At 42.6% G+C, this 16,762-nt stretch overlaps 1 protein-coding gene across 3 annotated transcripts in view; it reads right to left on the bottom strand.

Moving 5' to 3' along the window:
• The window catches only part of LOC110975754 (uncharacterized), a 166,375-nt gene that overhangs the window by 8,745 nt on the left and 140,868 nt on the right, over nt 1–16,762 (bottom strand). For all 3 annotated transcript variants that reach the window (XM_022228507.2, XM_087143664.1, XM_087143665.1), the window contains exon 19: nt 11,879–12,051. In XM_022228507.2, coding sequence (XP_022084199.2) covers nt 11,879–12,051 — 173 coding nt within the window. The remainder of the gene's footprint in view (nt 1–11,878; nt 12,052–16,762) is intronic.

Genomic DNA, 16,762 nt, shown 5'->3' with positions numbered 1-16,762 from the left:
TAGAAAAACATTTTATGAAACAACGCCTCACTGAAATGCACACCAGAGAATGGAGTTGCTTTCTGTATTATGCAACATTTCACAACCCAACTCTGATATTTCAAAGGTGGGAGTGTGGTGGGGGGGACAATCCTCATTGCATGCATGAATGAGAGTCATCTCAAGCAGATCCATACTGCAGAATCGGGCTCCAACGAGGCATGAGATGGACCAGGCACATTCAGGAAGCTCTAATCATGAATTTGGGATGCAGACCTTGACGGGAATGGAGAAACAAGCCGGGTCGATGACGGGCAGCCCAGAGTCTGCTTGTTTCAACACCAGATACTCTGTAAAACTGTATCTGTTTCCATGCACTTGATGGTTAAAATTTGGACAAAACACCAGGCAAAAAGTGCAGGGTAGCAGAACACAGCACTACCGCCAGCAGAGTGATCTGTCCTGCACTGACCCACATAATACACATTGAAAAATTCAACAGAACAAACTCAGAAACAATGAAGTGTTAAACACAGCCAGATATTTGATGAAACTGATCATTTCAATATGTATGTACACGTTATCATACGCCTACAATGCAACAGCAAAGAGAAGCCAGGCGATTTGCACTCTCAGTTCAACTAAGTTGGAAAAGAGAAAAAAAGAGGAAAGATGGCACTCAAAAGCCAATATTTTAAGGTAACTTTCCAGGACAGTATTTTATGGTGAGTCGTCCATGTTAACCCCAGGAACTTCTATCCAAAAGGGCTTAAAAATGATGCCACAGATCCATAAACATGTTTGTTTTTTAAAAACAGTGCCCACCAGCATCAAAGGATGCCCTCAACACTTTGACAGTATGGAGCAAAGAGACCGTTTTAATTTGATTTTCACATTGAACAGACCTACCCCACAGCAAAACCGGAAATCTCTATCGGTGCGTCACATGCACTTCAGCAAGACAGGGCCATTTCTCTCTGAAGCTTTCTAGTGTCGAAAAAATACCAGGGTGCATAGTTTAATAATGTCAGTGAATGCTTCAGGCAGAGCTAAACGCTCTTCATTCATTTAGTTCTGCAGTATGAAGTATTGTGGTTTAAACTCATGGTTCGGAAACATACATGCCCTTTGGATATCCAGCAAAGCCAAATCAAGATACATGTAATCACATACAGCAAGAGATTCCTCCGCATCTGCAAACAAAGGCTCGGCCTTTCCTAAAATTAGATAATAATCCCTGTGCCTTCTTTTTAACTTGAACTTTTTAATCTTGGAAAAAGAATTACAGCTCTTCCCCCTGAAAGGGCATGACAAGATCATACTCCATAATTCTTAAGTTGTACCGTAAGTGCTTTTCTGAGAAAGAAAAGTAATTCAACCTGAATAGAGAATTTTCTGATATTACTTAACTTCTGATGCTTCTCAGACAACCTTAGAACAGGGCAGGACTCGGTTCACACAAAGGAACTGAAATAAGTTCCATGATTAATATTGACAAGTTTGTTAATGAAACCCAATCTCATGTGCAGTACATGTACCACATATAACCAATACCTTGAGAACACCAAAAAAGGGCAGTGATTTCATGTACCGGGCGTTCAGAGGTTGCAGCAGACGTTACTCATTAAGGTTTCCACAATGAAACCGATTTTTCTAATATTCTACACAGAAAAGCATTTTTTTTTTTTCCACTTGTGACAAATTTCTTATACAATTAACTTTGGATGAAATTCGGCAGCGTTTGAATGCTGAAGGACAAGGCATCTTAACACTCCTTTTTTATTCGTGAATAAATCAAGGCCCATGATCAATGCTCACCCAAGGATGTGATTCATTGACAGGTAACATCATTATCAGTTGTAGGAAATTAACATAATACAGGCCTAGACCCATGAAATGCTGACATCTGGAAAAACAAATTACACGGTATTTTCTCACTCCAGCATACATGTACTATATGCATTGTGCGTCAAGATCTGTCAACAAATTAAAAGCAAGACCGAGTCCGTTGCAGCTTTGGCAAATTATTTGACACCTTCTGGCATGTACATGTATTTACATTTTCTCTCTGCGCCTACAAGAGTTCACCACACGCCCTTCATCACCTTGAATGCGCCTTACCAACCTGCACTTCATCCAACATTATTTCCCGTCTAACAAATGTTTATTAAATAGCCGAGTGGACTGTGATATAGTGTGGGCATGTATCAATCACCCCCCCCCCTTTCCTCTTGTCGCTGTTTTGCCAGAGCTTGTCCTATTTCATTCCCTGCCTCTCTGAGAGAAATACAATTTAGCAGACGGGGGGGAGGAAAGGGAATTTTGTGGAGACTGATGAGATGATTGCAAATAGGTTCAATTGGTCGGGGCCGGACACGAATGTGTATAATCAATTCCCCCATCGTCTGTGTCCTTCAAACTCCCCGCTGACTGCACTAGCCTCCTCCACCCAGTCTGTCTCCGGCAAAGCGGGCGCAGATACGTTCCCTGCATCCATCAAGCCGTTCTCCATTCCTCATCCACAATCCTTGTTTGTTCCAATTCCGATGATGGAACTAGCGACCTCCTTTTTGCCTCCACAATTATTCTATTGGAACCACAACAGAATTGCGCATATGTATGTAGCTCGGTTACTAATAAGTTGCCGCTCGTCGGCTGCATTTCCTTGCGCTGGGAATATTGAAGTGCAAGCAGCTGTGACATGAGTCTCTTTTTGTTCTATCTTTAATTGGAGCGCAGAATGAATACCACCAATTCAATACCAAAATGAGCTAATGGGAGAAGTGTGTTAAGTAAATATTGAGTCAAGAGCATTATCCGTGTGCAATAATCAGAAACCACAGTTATTTGGCTTAAAACATCCCCCGTTTAAATGTCCTGAAATCAGCATTTAAGACTTCAAAAGAAATCGGTTCCTTACTTTTAGTCAAAAAAGAACCTCTTCATCGCCTTAAAATGGCTGTAAACAGGTTTAACAAATCATCCAAGCCCCAATTTGCTCAGAGGTTGCCGTTCTGCTTCATGCACTTCTGGTAATGGCAAAAATGTATAACCACCGGCAAAACGTGAATGTGGGCGCGTCTCACAAAAAAGCATATGGTTCACAGGACCCATTAGACAACAGTTTGGCCAGTGAACCCCACTGGTCCGGCCGGAAACAACCCGGAAGAAAACTGATTGCACTTCACACCAATGGGGAAAAGAGTAGCAGATGATGTGTTTGTTAACATGTTGGGAGCGGTAGATGTACCGAGCTTGCCGTCGAGCCTTGCCCCCCCCTTTCCATGCCAGCATCTTCACACCTTCCTTACTTGTTTGATCACTACTTCAAAAAAGTCAGTCTTAAAAGCCATCAACACATTCCTTGGGAATTGGGAAATTTATTAACACGAGAGAAACACTACAGGCAATTTTAGCACCTCTCCGCTGAATTATCCATTCGTCTCAAATGCATCCTTGTGAATAATCCATTTTTATTTTGGGGGTCAATTCTTCAGAGAACTCAAGTGTAAACTAGTGTTGTCATAGCAATGCAATTGGTTTCTATGGTGAAGCAGTCAGCTTAAAAGGCAGGTTTTTTTGCATATCCAAGGACTTTTGCAATACTGAAAGTCGAGCCTAAAGAGTCTTCCTGTGGTGGAGTGTATTTCAATCCCAGTGCTTCGTGGCCCAAACTTACAGGGCTAGGCTCAGCTCTTTCATTTTAAAAACAGAATTTTGCAATTCGGTATACCCTTTGCATACTAGCTGACAAATAGGTCACGCATCTACATGTAATCAGTCTACTGCCTTTACTGCTAAAAATGCTGATTGATCGTTCAGTATGTACAAGGGGATATAAAAACTACTGCACTCCAAGCCACATATACAGAAAAGAGAAGTTTAAGACCAGAAATTGGTGCTCTCCTTAAACTTTCTGTTTTGTAGGTTTGTCCCTATTCCAGACAACCAACCAACCCCAGCTCCCCCTTAAAGTCCAACCAAACCGAGACGCAACAAATTACCATGAGGAAAAACAAAACAAAAATGAGGCAATATGAAAACACCTCTGCCTGATGTAGACTTGAAGTAGCCGAGATTGAGTTGCTTGTCATCAAGCACTTGTCAGGGGAAAAAGTGGCTTGGTGCTTGCTGACTTGCTCAAGATGCAAAGTCGGCCGAGCCCAGAGTCTACAACTGCGTGCAAACGTCGTGTTTTCATGATCGGTATCAGAGCCCTCAAAAGGTTAGAACAATATCCAATCTTCACAGACCTGGTAAGATTAATGGAACAACGTGGGGTCATTACGGACCATGCCTTCTACACTAGACATCTCTCCAAGATGGGGCATTTGTTTAGCTTGCTGCTGCCTTGCCTATTTCAATATAGCCACAGGAATGCCTTTTCAAAATGAAGCCACTGGAACTGAATCACAGCAACAAAGAGTGGTTATCTTTTGGAAGTGTTCTATAGAATGGCATGCAACAGCTAAACTTACTTAGAAGAGAAGACAATCACTCAGAAGAGGAAACATGCGAGTTTAATTGGAAAAGTAAAATGTGCTACTTGAATCTTGCTAGTTTGAAATGTAAAGAGGGGTAATTGGGGCATTTTGTAAGGCTTCAGATTCCAGGGGCTACAGATTCCAGACACTACATGTTTCAGGGACTAGAGATTCCAAGAACCAAAGATCTCAAGGGCTACAGAGTTTAAAGGACAACAGATTCTAGGGATTAAAATTTCCAGGGGTGACAAATTTCAGGGGCTACAGATTCCACGGACTTGAGATTCCCAGGGCTACAGTACATGTTCCAGGGGCTACAGATTCAAAGGGCTATAGATCCTAGGGTTCATAGATCCCTGGAGCTACAATTTTAAGGGACTTGGGAGCTAAAGATTTCTGTGGTTACAGATTCAAGGTCCTAGTGAACAAACAAATATGCCATAAATAGTCTCTAAGTTGCACAGAATGGGCTTGTGAAAAACAACCCACATTTGTCCTATTCGCCCTCTTTGCATTCCAACCTCCTATCCACCCTCGGACTACTGCAGCTCTCTTCCGATGAAAAAAACATGAAGTGTAGTCTTTTTATTCTGGAAGATGTTTTCTGGTTTGTTGAATGATGCAATTTGTACTCATGAGGTTCATCAACATGGGTTGAAGTAAAATTCCCTTGGGTAAAACCAGCTGCGAAATTAGATTTTGGAAATGCCAAATGTCAACTGTGGCGAGCACAACAGGAAGCAGTTATGATTTAAAGTCCCGTTTTTAATGATTAATTTGATCATAAATAACAGTTCTGTCCACTCTGTACCTCTTGGCATTACCACTGACAACGATGTTGAAAATGTGTAAATATCCGGCCATGCTGGAATGCCGAATAACAAACATCCAATCCACAAACCAAGAGATACACAAATAACTGTGTTGATACTAAAAGATCGGGGAAGAGAGAGAAAGCTGGATGAGAAACTACAAACGATGTGTCATTTTTCTCCTTCCCTTCACCAGAAAATGTGAACTGGCAGGACTAAACAAAAATGATTCATCCAAATCTGCAGACAGTGGGGAGAGACACTTTAAGCTATGAATTTCAGTCCTTTACCAGACAAATACTAACTTGCTGGTGCACAGATTTTTGTTACATACGTGTATCTCTAGACAATAAACCATTATTCCCACACAATTGTTGTTAGACTCTTTCAAGAATCCTTCAAAATCTTCCACGGTGCAGGAAACCAGTGGCACATTCTTCACACTTAAACTTTCAATGATCCTCAAGTGAAAGAGGCTAGGCACTACCCGTACCTTCCCCAGCCCTCCAAATCCTCTACAAGCTCATGATGGGTTCTGAAGGACCTGCTCACTAAAAGCTGAGGTTCGGCGATCCTCATGCTAAGCAGCTGGGAAAATAGCTTGTGTGCTGAACGCAGTGGCTAAATTGGGCCAAGTGAAGTCAAGGCTTCAACACCTCGCCACCAAAAAGTTCAAAAATGAAAATGCTGGCACCATTAATAATTTGCAAACCAATTACGCTGATGACAGTGCGGTGGGTTCATTTACCAATTAGACCACACATTTTTTCAGTGCCAGACACCTGTGACAGTGGGACACTAGAATACAGCAACACATAGCTAATAACAAAAAGCAATTTATGTGGCAATCAGGGAGGTTTTTATAACTACGTATCTGAGAAATGCCTCCTGTTTTTCTTTTCCCAGTGGCCTGGTACCGGGTACAAGTGTTGTTCGCTACCGTCAGCCCGCAGCCAATCTACACAACGAGCCCGGGCCATAAATTATTCACATCATGGTGATGGGGGAAAAACAGCTACATGTTAGTCGCACCACACCGGTTCCCCTCCGTCTTCCTATCTCAAGTGTATAGCAACCAGCCAAAAACATTCTAAACGGGGTTATACAAAAACAGCCCAGGCAAAGAAAGAGATGCACCTGCAGGGAGCGTGTGATTATTCAGGCTGGCGAAATCCTCGATAACAAGTGTGTCATACTGTACAGCCACGACAACACTTCTGCCACCAGTCTTAAAATATACTGCAATTTTTTTTGGGGGGGGGGTTAGCTATGCTATAAACAGACAATGCACTGAGCACATCAGACTGTAGATGGTCCGATATCTTTTCCATAAATTGTCCCCTTAGATTAATTGGTGTCACTTTAAAATGATGCCATCCTGTCGACGTAATAAGTTCCCCCCCCCACGGAAAACAGCCCACAGTTTTCCTTAAGATGAAATCAAACACACAACTGGATGGTGACAACTGGGAAGCGGACGGTGCCCAGTCCCACAAATTGATAGCCATGGCAACAGTTGTTCCGGACATGATGCACTCGGCCGCATCCCCAGACACATTATCTGATAGCACCTTGCTTCAAGATGCGACAGAGCCACGCATAATTGACCCGTGCATACCATCAGATGCTTGGCTTCCTCATCATCATCCTTATGCTGATTGACAGCACAGCGGAACAACATCACAATACCACAACGGGCTAGATTTTTTCTTCTTCCACAAAAGCAGGTTACGTTACGTTCTGTGTTCTTAGTGACGCACTGTTCTTAGTAGCTAATCCAGTTCAAACAAGGGCGAGGGGGGGGTTGTAGAGTTGCCCACACGCATGAGTCAAGACGAGGAATTTGTCCTGAGGTTCCAGGATTCTGTCTCTGGCAGTGAAACGGGAAAAACGTCAACCCGCTGATATTCTGACGCACATTCCCTTATGATTTTTTTTAAATATACGTTGGGTGAAAGGATTGGGATTAAAAAACATGCAAGTGGGAAGGTTTTAAAAACAAGAATCTCAGCCATGCCTGAGGTAAAGCATTGCTTTTTAGGTTTTTTTCAGTTTTGTTGTCTAGTGATGCAGTAGAACACTGAGGCTAATGACCAACAATAGAGGGTTTGCGTGGCTGCCATCTTGCAGGCCAGTGCTTTTGTCCCACAGGGTATGCACAGAGGTTTCCCTGTGGAACAAAACAATAGTCCTGCAAGATGGCTACTATGCCAAGCCTCTACAAAGTCCATGGGAAACAGCTGCACTGAAGAACTACCAGCCCCCAGCAATTTTTGAGGACTGAACTCAAGAAGTTGAAATATCAGAGTTTAACGATTCAAAATGCTACCTGAATCGTAGCCTGATTTTAAGGGGAAAAAAACTTGTGCCGGAGCTGTAGCATTGTCTATATGAAATGACACAAGGGTTGTCTTCTTCCTGATTTCATCGATGTGACAACAAAATCACATCCTTTCAATAAAACCCCAATAACAAAACCCCAATAAACTTGGATCATTCCAACACAAAATGTAAATGATCCCAACACAACCTGAATCTAAACATGCTCATTTTCTCAACAGGTTCCTTTGGTGTGATTAGCACGCACTAAACTTGTACATAAGAACAGGTTAAGTACTTCCCTAAAGTTTATCAGCCATAGAGAAAATCTTGAAACCTACTAATAATTACCAGATCCACGATCTTATACCAGATCCAGGAAATAATCGAGTTTATTATGATTAGGTACATGATATACATGCCTGAACGGCACTGCCCTCAGTATGTGAAAGAAAATCTGTCTTTGCCACATCGGCATATCCATCCTCTCACAGAAATGTGCCAGGCTCTCCTACATAGAATGAGGACCTTATTGACTTCAGGCTAACTCAATTCAGCATGCTCTTGTAACAGTGGACAATGCGTAGCAAGGAAATGGTGCCGAGTTGCAGGAGGTGCCGAGTTGCAGGAGGTGCCGAGTTGCAGGAGGTGCCGAGTTGCAGGAGGTGCCGAGTTGCATGTCTTTGTATCCATCTATTTTTCCACTCATTCCCCTTCTCCTCAACAGGGCCAAGCCAAAGGAGACAGCCGCAGTCAATAGTTCCTCTTGCAGATTCAGTTTAGGTCTCTTATGCTCCCCCTCTCTTGAGGACCGTCCCATTGATCGCGCAGGTATTGGGACAGCTCGGGAATCGAATAAATAAGGAAATGGCCAAGAAATTGGCAACAACGGTTTTTCCTCCCCCCCCCCGTTTTTTCCCTCTTCAGGAACTGTGAGAGACAGGTGAGAATGAAAAAAAGCAAAATCTCCATCTCCGGTCAGATTCATCGTGTGATTTTCTTTTTCAAGAAGACCCCAGACACTTGCTATATCCGCATTTGTGAGTTGTTCAAAAACTCTGGAACTTTGTTCACACTATTTGCTTTTTAGTCCCACAAAATCAACAGAACAAAATATTTTAAGAAAGCAAACACCATGGATGTACAATGGCATTACAGGGTAAATCCAGCTTAAATATATTCAAATAAGCTTTTGGGAACATTTTGTTAGGCTTGCATATAAGTAAGTGGTCACTATTTTCCACAAACAAACGAAGGAAATTTCATTATGTTGCCACAAGGCAAAACAACTAGACTGCGTTGAATTTTCTAAAAAAATGCTAGGATTTGAGCCAAGGTGGTGAACAAATAGAACAATCAATTGGAATCATTTTAAATCATTCCATTCTACACTACTTCCACGGTCAAAAGCCATAATTCTTTTGTGTTTGTACAATTCAGTTATACAGCTGAGCGAAGAAATTGATTTGAGTGGGATTTGAACCTACGACATCTGGAACACCGTACCAGTGCTCTACCAACTAAGTCACTCAGCCCTATGTTGGCAGTTCTTCCCAGGTGCCAATATCTTTGCTTACAGAGTGCTACAGACACAAAGCCAGTGGCTACTACTGTTGTTTGTAACATTTGCCCGCCTCCCTTATTCAAATCTTGACATTTTCATGCACGGTAAAGCCCCACCATATACATTCTCAGACAAGAGGAACCCAATCCTGTAAGTTGGTGTTGATGTAGTTTACGATGAGCCTCTCATGGTGTTACATGGGTTCTTGGATGTCATGACCGGCAGGGCACTATCACCCCTACCCCCCACTCCTGCTGGATTAGATTTCCCTCACTTCACCGATTTTCCAGGTTTGACCAAAAAGCAGTATTTTGGATCAGTATCCTGTCTTTTGCACATGGGGTTCCATAATAGACAGCCAATCCACCGAGGTATTTTGGGGGGTTTTCAGGGGTGAGATTTGGAGGAATATAACATATCCACAGCATGATAATAAAAAGGTTTGATCATGGCCCCACAGCGGTGTGCATGGTTGCTTGAGGGTGCCCCTCACATACCCATTTCTTGTGTTCTACCATGTATCAATTGTTCCGTGTAAGAACACCATAAAGGTAGACTGAGGATTTCTAGATTTTAAAATAGTTTGTTTAAAAAATCTTGAAATTGGAAAAATCCTGAAAAATCTCACCTCTGGGTTTTTTCATTTTGGTTTACTGACAGTCCCGAGTTACTACTTTTTTTTTTTTAGAACTTGGTTCCTATTCCTTTTCAAGATTGCAACAGAGTGAGGAACTATTCCTTTGTGGACTGGCAACACCATTTTCAATTACCTAAATGTTCCCTCTCACAGTTCTTGCCAACACACCAGACATGAAATGTAAAACCAGGGTTCGATTTGATACTTCTGATATTTTATTTTGACCCCCTCTACCGCAGGCCAACCTCCACAAAGCTTCCAAAAATACATTTCCAGCCTGACATCTATCACAGAATGGTGCCACTTCTCCTATGCCGTGATTTGCTAAATCGACCAACCTCAAGACTCCCCATCTAAAATTTCAACTTGAATGCATTTCAACTTTTTTTTTTAAAACTTGTTGAGGCATTGGGGGAAACTCCATGATGCTCAATGGTAAAATTTCAAATGGCTAATTACAAAATATTCCTGGAAAAAGGCACAATGGGCACGTTACTCAGCCTGGTAATCTGACCTACCAGAGCTGCAGAGCTTTGGAATCTTGCTGCCCATGCAGCAGTCAGCAATGCCCAATTTGCTGTAACTGTATACTTTCTTTTTTGAATTTTTTTTGAGCAAAATAGAGTTTGATTTTGCTAAGCTACCCCAGTGAGCGGCACGGTAGACGCAACCCGGCTTACATGTAATCCCACTCGATCACGGCCCGCTTCTTTCCACGAAGGGTAATCTCGCTTGAGCTAGTAAGCTGTGAATTTTAACTCCTTCAGGTTGCTGAGTACAGCCGCGGTAAATGACTCAATCCCCACATCACAACCGCAATTCCGCTTGAATTCCCAGCGCCCGGAAGATGTTACTTTTTTTAGGGGACGGTGTTGGGGCAAATTTCTCCACGACAACAATTACATTGTCACAGTTTACTTAGAAATTTAATTTTGCGCTCTACTGCCCTTTGCTGCACTGGAGATACAAGGATCCCACAGGACAGGATGACACAGATAAAGGCTTCATTTCATGAGACAATCAAAGGCCATCCATTTTGTCATCCTTTTCATACGCAAAGAGTAATTTTTCTGGACCCCCTATCCGAGAGCATACAACTAAAAAGGAGAGAAAAAAAATGATTTATAATCATTGTGGTTGATATTTTTGAAAAGTGTAGGGGATTCTCTAACCTCCCCAAGTGTGAATTTTGTACGATTGTAAAAAAAAAAAAAGAAAAAAAAGTAGTGTACGTGAATTATGTCTGGTGTGCATGTTAATACATTTGAAAACTGCCTTCCTCCCCTATTTCAAAAGGAAATTTAAAACCACAGAAAATGTATCACTTTGGCTCTAAACATCTTACTAAGACTTAACAACACAGCAGTATGTCTATTTAAATGTCAGAGAGTGACTGGCATTTGAAAGAACTGTTTAATTGCATCAATTACACGGGACACTAGTTTCTGGAAATTAATGGCCTGTACTGCAATGGAAAGTTCTATGGTCCATTAGCAAGAAACTCTCCGGGAAACCTTCTCAAAGAGAATGGAAAGTGACAGGAAAGTTGATGTAAGAAATCCTGCTTTCGTAGGTACAGAAATATTGGGTCTGTAATTCATTCGAAAGATTTTTGAACTTTGTGAAGGCAGTTTTTCTCATGTACAAAAAATTGACATACGGGCCATGACTTTTATTTTTCAGACTGCAGATATTTTTTAAAAGGAATCAAGACTGGACGATGGAACAAACATAAAAATATATATCACTTCCAAATCAAGGTCAGGCCTGGTTTCGTCTCTGTGGGTGAGTAAAGACGGAAATTAGGGGCAAAACCTTTACAAAAAATAAAGCTTTTCTGGGCATGAGGTGTATGATAAACCGTTACATTCATAACCGTATATTTTTCAAACACTGTCATTACCAAATTGTAAGTTTGGCAGAGACAATCAAATTACAAATCTGTGGACACTGAATTCTAATTTTTTTTATTCATTTAGCCAAAAAAAGTAGGCAAATTTATAATCCAAAAAAAATATATAGTGTGGCCCAACAAAAGGGAAAAAATGGAACTCTTAACCTTGAAAGGCTAACTTGTACTCACTTTTGTCATGGAGTAGATTCTCAAAGCAATCGGACCATTTCCTGACGTCCGACTCGCCAGAGTTTTGCACCAAGGTGGATTTGTCACAGTCCAGTTTATCGGCCGTGTCCCGTAGCGAGCTGTCGGTGTGTCGCCTTCTTAAGAAACGCATCTTGTCTTTCAAATCTCTGGCACTGTTGATGCAACAAGGTGGACAAACCAAAAAATAAGAGGAAGGACTTTCTGTGGCTTTTTTCCTATCTAGGATTGAGTGATGATTTGTGCACTGCAAACGGCTCAGTCTATATCTTGATTGATGGGTTGGAGCTTGGGTTGTGAAGCAGATGTGAAGGCCCGGTTGTCTTAAGCCAACAGCTTTGCCCCAAGGAAAAAAAAAATCGTCTCAGTGCATGACGGAGCTGCGCCCCGCAAACTCCACCGTCACCTCCTGACGCACTTGCTTCTCCAAACTGCCTGTAACCCGAGCCTTCATACCATCTTATATCGGGGGCCTCGGTGGTTAGACTGAGAGAGCATGCAGCCAGCCAGCTGGCCAGCCACAGTGCCACGTCAGACGTCATCGATAGCGGGGAGTGGGCAACGGCCCTCGTAGCCACAGAGGCGTGAGAATCCATTAGGGCAAGCCGGAGCTGGGCCTCGCCCTGTTTTACGTGCTTGGAAATGAGAATAACTCAGATTATCTCATCTTCGACTCCCACTCTCCCCCTTAAGATAAACCATTCATCTTCATTACTGTATTCTTACTATGACTTACCCGTTATCATCATCATCAATTTAACAGCCTTGCAGATATGAATGTCATATTCTTACATTACAAAATACAATTTTCTTCCATGTGAATTCTCTAAGCTTATCAGTGTCATCAGCACTTCGGGGAGCAACATGAAAAAAATTGCATTTTCCAATCATGATTGTGTATATCACCTGTTCATGTATTATTCCTTCTGCTTTATTTCGCCGAGTGGAACTGCAACTACGGTCTCAACCGTAGTCAATCCTGCCGCCCGTTTCAAGGGGCAGGGACGTGATCGCGACTATCCAGTTCTTGACATATAGGTCAGAGTCATCCCCCTTCCCTCCTTGCATTTGCATGGGTACTACAGCACGTCCACTGCTGTCACGCTACGCGCCGAGCCAACATCTCGGGTTACCATCCCCGCTCCGAGTCCGGCCACGGTTTGTTGGCTGTACCCACCGACATGCATACATGTACACAAACACACACACACACTAGGTGTCATTAAGAGAGATGAGTTTGAACAGAAGGGGGAGGGAGATAGGAAAAGAAAGACAAGAGGACTGATCTGTTGAGAGCCCAAATAGACGCTCAGCGGGCAGACCACAGATCGAGGACAGTGATCCAGAAGAGCTACATGTACATCCACCAGACCGTTACCAGCCTCGTCCGATCTCATCAACCCCCCGATGATGCCTGGCCCACTAACCTTTAGCATCACGTGCACCAAGGTGGAGTCGGCCTGTTTCCTCGACCTTCCTCTCTAGTTTTTTTTTTTAAATGTTTTCCTCTTCTTTCTCTGGGGCTGGTATCTAATGTACATCGCGGTACGACATCACACCTCCCCCCCTTCTCCCTACGAGTACAGCGGATGTGTGCTTTCGGTCGTTACAAATGTCAGAGGCACTGGTGTTTGCCTCGCAGTGAAGTTATTGCTTGAATTTTATTTGAATGGCAAACACACCGCGGCATGCATTTAATGAACGCCTGGCTCTTACATCTCAACCGTCGTAAACAAACACTCACAACCTCCGGGCCAAAATGCTAATTAAGTGCAGATTTTGGAGTGCAAATCACACGACTGAAGAATTTACAGTTCACAACTTGTGATGGCAACCATCCAAATAGCCAGGTTTTAAACTACCTTAGCCAGCATGAAACAAATGTTTGAAATCACACATTTTCATTTCTAACTTGTAGTATTTTCACAAGGCTTGGCAAGATTCTCTTTGGCATTTAGGAGTAACAGACATAGATTTCATAAGATCATCATCAGTTTTTGACTCATAAGTATTTTTAGAGGTACATGTATGCAAGAGCTATCCATTCAGGTAATTCTGCAAGTACTTGATTGCTGAAAGTCACCCTTTTCAAAGCAATTTGTCCATTCAGTCACATTGGGTAAACTTTGGACATAGAAAACTCGGACCAAATTGGAAAAAGCGTTCTTAAAAAAGTATCAGAAACATGCATGTTTTATGTTCGCGTGCAATACACAAAGAGTGACAGGAAAGGTCCCATCGACTTTTTGAGTTCACGCAAGAAATGATGACTTGTTCATCTCCTCATCACAGGAAAATAAGCACTGACTATTAGGAAGAAGGTGAGCTTTTCAGCTAATGGCTTTTGAGCATGCCTAAGTACCGCCAAAAGCTCTTAGAAGCCATGGCACTAACAAACCTTATGTTCCAGGAACGTGCTCAATGGCAAGACTGGAGAAGCAAAACAAGAAAAAAACATTTTTCACATTTCATGTCCAGTGAGTGGCAGAAAAAAATGTACGTAACACATTTCGCTGGAGTGAAAGAGTGCAGAAAAAAAAATAATTCTGGTCGAGATAAGTGCTAAACTTTTTTGGCAAAAGACCTCTTACAAGTACGATGGCGCACTGTAACATCCATAAGCCATTTCCAGTCCCAATTATGTTGAAGAAGCTTCCGCTCATGATTTTTTTTTTTTTACTGCAGAAAAACATGTATGTCAGTACCAACCTGTATCTTTTTATAGGTTCACTCATGGAAATGGGCACAATTAATGTGGCACAGTTAAAAATGTCCCAGATAATGTTGTTTTAAATCCTTAATCTGTTTCAGAATGCTTCAGACCATTCAGGTGGTATCTTGGATTTCCTAGTGAAAGTGTTTACGGATTGTACTTGGTCCATCAGACCAATTTTTTACTAAGGTGCTTTGGTACTTCGAAGTTTCTGGTTCAAGTCCCACATTCATCTCCAAATAACAAAACTTAAATTGATTACAAAGAATTTGTTTATTTATTTGTATGTATCCCCTAGCAACACCCTCAATTTGACTTGCGGGTAATTCCCTAGAAAATGATCCCGATGTCACACACAGGACAGAAAACTCTCTCTTATCCAAAAATATTATTGGATTTTCTTGGAAACATGAGCGCCCACAATGCAGACAAAGCCCCTCCCATTTAAAATTTCCCAGAAATTTTACACATTGTTACGACACGCATTCATGGCATTCATTCACACCCAGCAAACGATAATCAATCTTCCCTGTTCACAGCACTGCCAAAAAATCCCTCAAAATTGATTTCATCTCGCATGATCGCACTTGGAGGCATTAATCAGACACCTGACTGGACAGTCACGTCACACATGACCGCCGATGCTTACCTTCATCATAATTAACTGCTCCAGATTAAGACATGCGCACGGGGGTATTTATGTTCATCAAATACCTGGCTCGGAGCCGCAATGTACATGTGCAAGCTCGTGTTGTGTCGGCTGCAGGAAGCCTGCTCCCATCTGCGCACGCACGTTGTGTCTCTGGCACTGCTGATTGGACGTGCCCACGAGCAACAGCTATCTGTCACGGTGGCCAATGGCACACTCAAGGTGATGGCATGATAGTAATGAAAAATAACTTCATTTTGGCACATCCTAAAGGAGCATGCAGATGGCAATACATGGAGAGAAAAGGAAGGCATTTTGCTCAAGGTAACCCTCCTCCCACCTGAGATTTTCAGGAAAGTTGCTGACAATCTGGGGGGGTACCTAGTTAATATTCAGGACAACCGTTTTTTGCAATGGCTTCGATAGATGACAGGACCTGTGTTATACTATGTTACAGCAATATAATGGTGATGTAATAAAAAACACCCTCCCCCCGTGTGGTCTGAGAACTATTACTATTTGATTTTTGGGAAGGAAAGTGGACATTTAGACGCATGGAGAAATGTCCAAATGAATATATACATGTATATAAGACTTGAGTCTGAATCCTCTTGCAATAGGTCAGTCTGAGCATTCACTTTCCAAGATTCTACAAACGGAGTCTTAACCACATGTGCACACAAACAGGGGAATTTCAAGATTTTCAGTTTTTAAAAACCTTCAAAAATTCATCATTTCAAGTAATTTACACCCACATGAATTACTGTCTGGTGGCCACTGTAGCCTGACAAACAAAATCTATTGATGCCCGAGTATTTCAGCCAGGCCTGCAGCCTTGTAAAAAGAGCCCACATTGTGCGGTGTTATGTAACTGTCTTTTGTTCCCGAACCTGGCACAGTGCATTGCTGACCTCTTTTCAATAGGGGCCAGATTAGCGTGCAGCCGTGCTGTGTGGCTCATCGCTGCGGTGGTGGGGCGCTTTTGTCCCTGGTGGTAATCCGCTTGCTCTAAATGCCCCAAACCGTGGTATACTGTTTCAAAACAAGGCTGGATCATCTCCACTATTGAGAGTGAAAAAATGTTGGTAATGCCCAGCAGCTCAGTCTTTTGTGCCGAGCAATGTCTTTTGTTACAAGGCCCAGGTTTTGGGTGTAAAGCCTATGTGCTCAAAAACGGGTCCCCCGGCAGCAAGTGGTTAATGATCACGTGCTAAGATTCCACAAAATACATGTAAGTGTAGCGGTCCAGCCCCTGGCCGATCGCTTGGGGGCGGCGGTCCGTCCGCAACTGAAGCGGGGAATTGGAGGCCAGGCAGGCAAAAAGAAAGTTCAGCAAGCACTGAAAGACTTGGGTGTTCAAGCGGACTGGATTTCTTTTATAATCACAAATGCTTGGACAATTAAACCGGTGCTAATCTATGTGATTCCCGGCCGAGCCATCACAACGTCCACCCACCCAGTCGTCTCGCACAGCACACCCCGCTCTCCCGAAAAAAACCTTGGA

The sequence above is a fragment of the Acanthaster planci genome, linkage group LG11, assembly GCF_054643075.1.
Source record: "Acanthaster planci isolate LZ-2023a linkage group LG11, COTS_SCS, whole genome shotgun sequence".
NCBI lineage: Eukaryota > Metazoa > Echinodermata > Asteroidea > Valvatida > Acanthasteridae > Acanthaster > Acanthaster planci.
The sequence above is the reverse complement of the archived record's forward strand: the minus strand, read 5'-3'. Positions and strand labels throughout refer to the sequence as shown.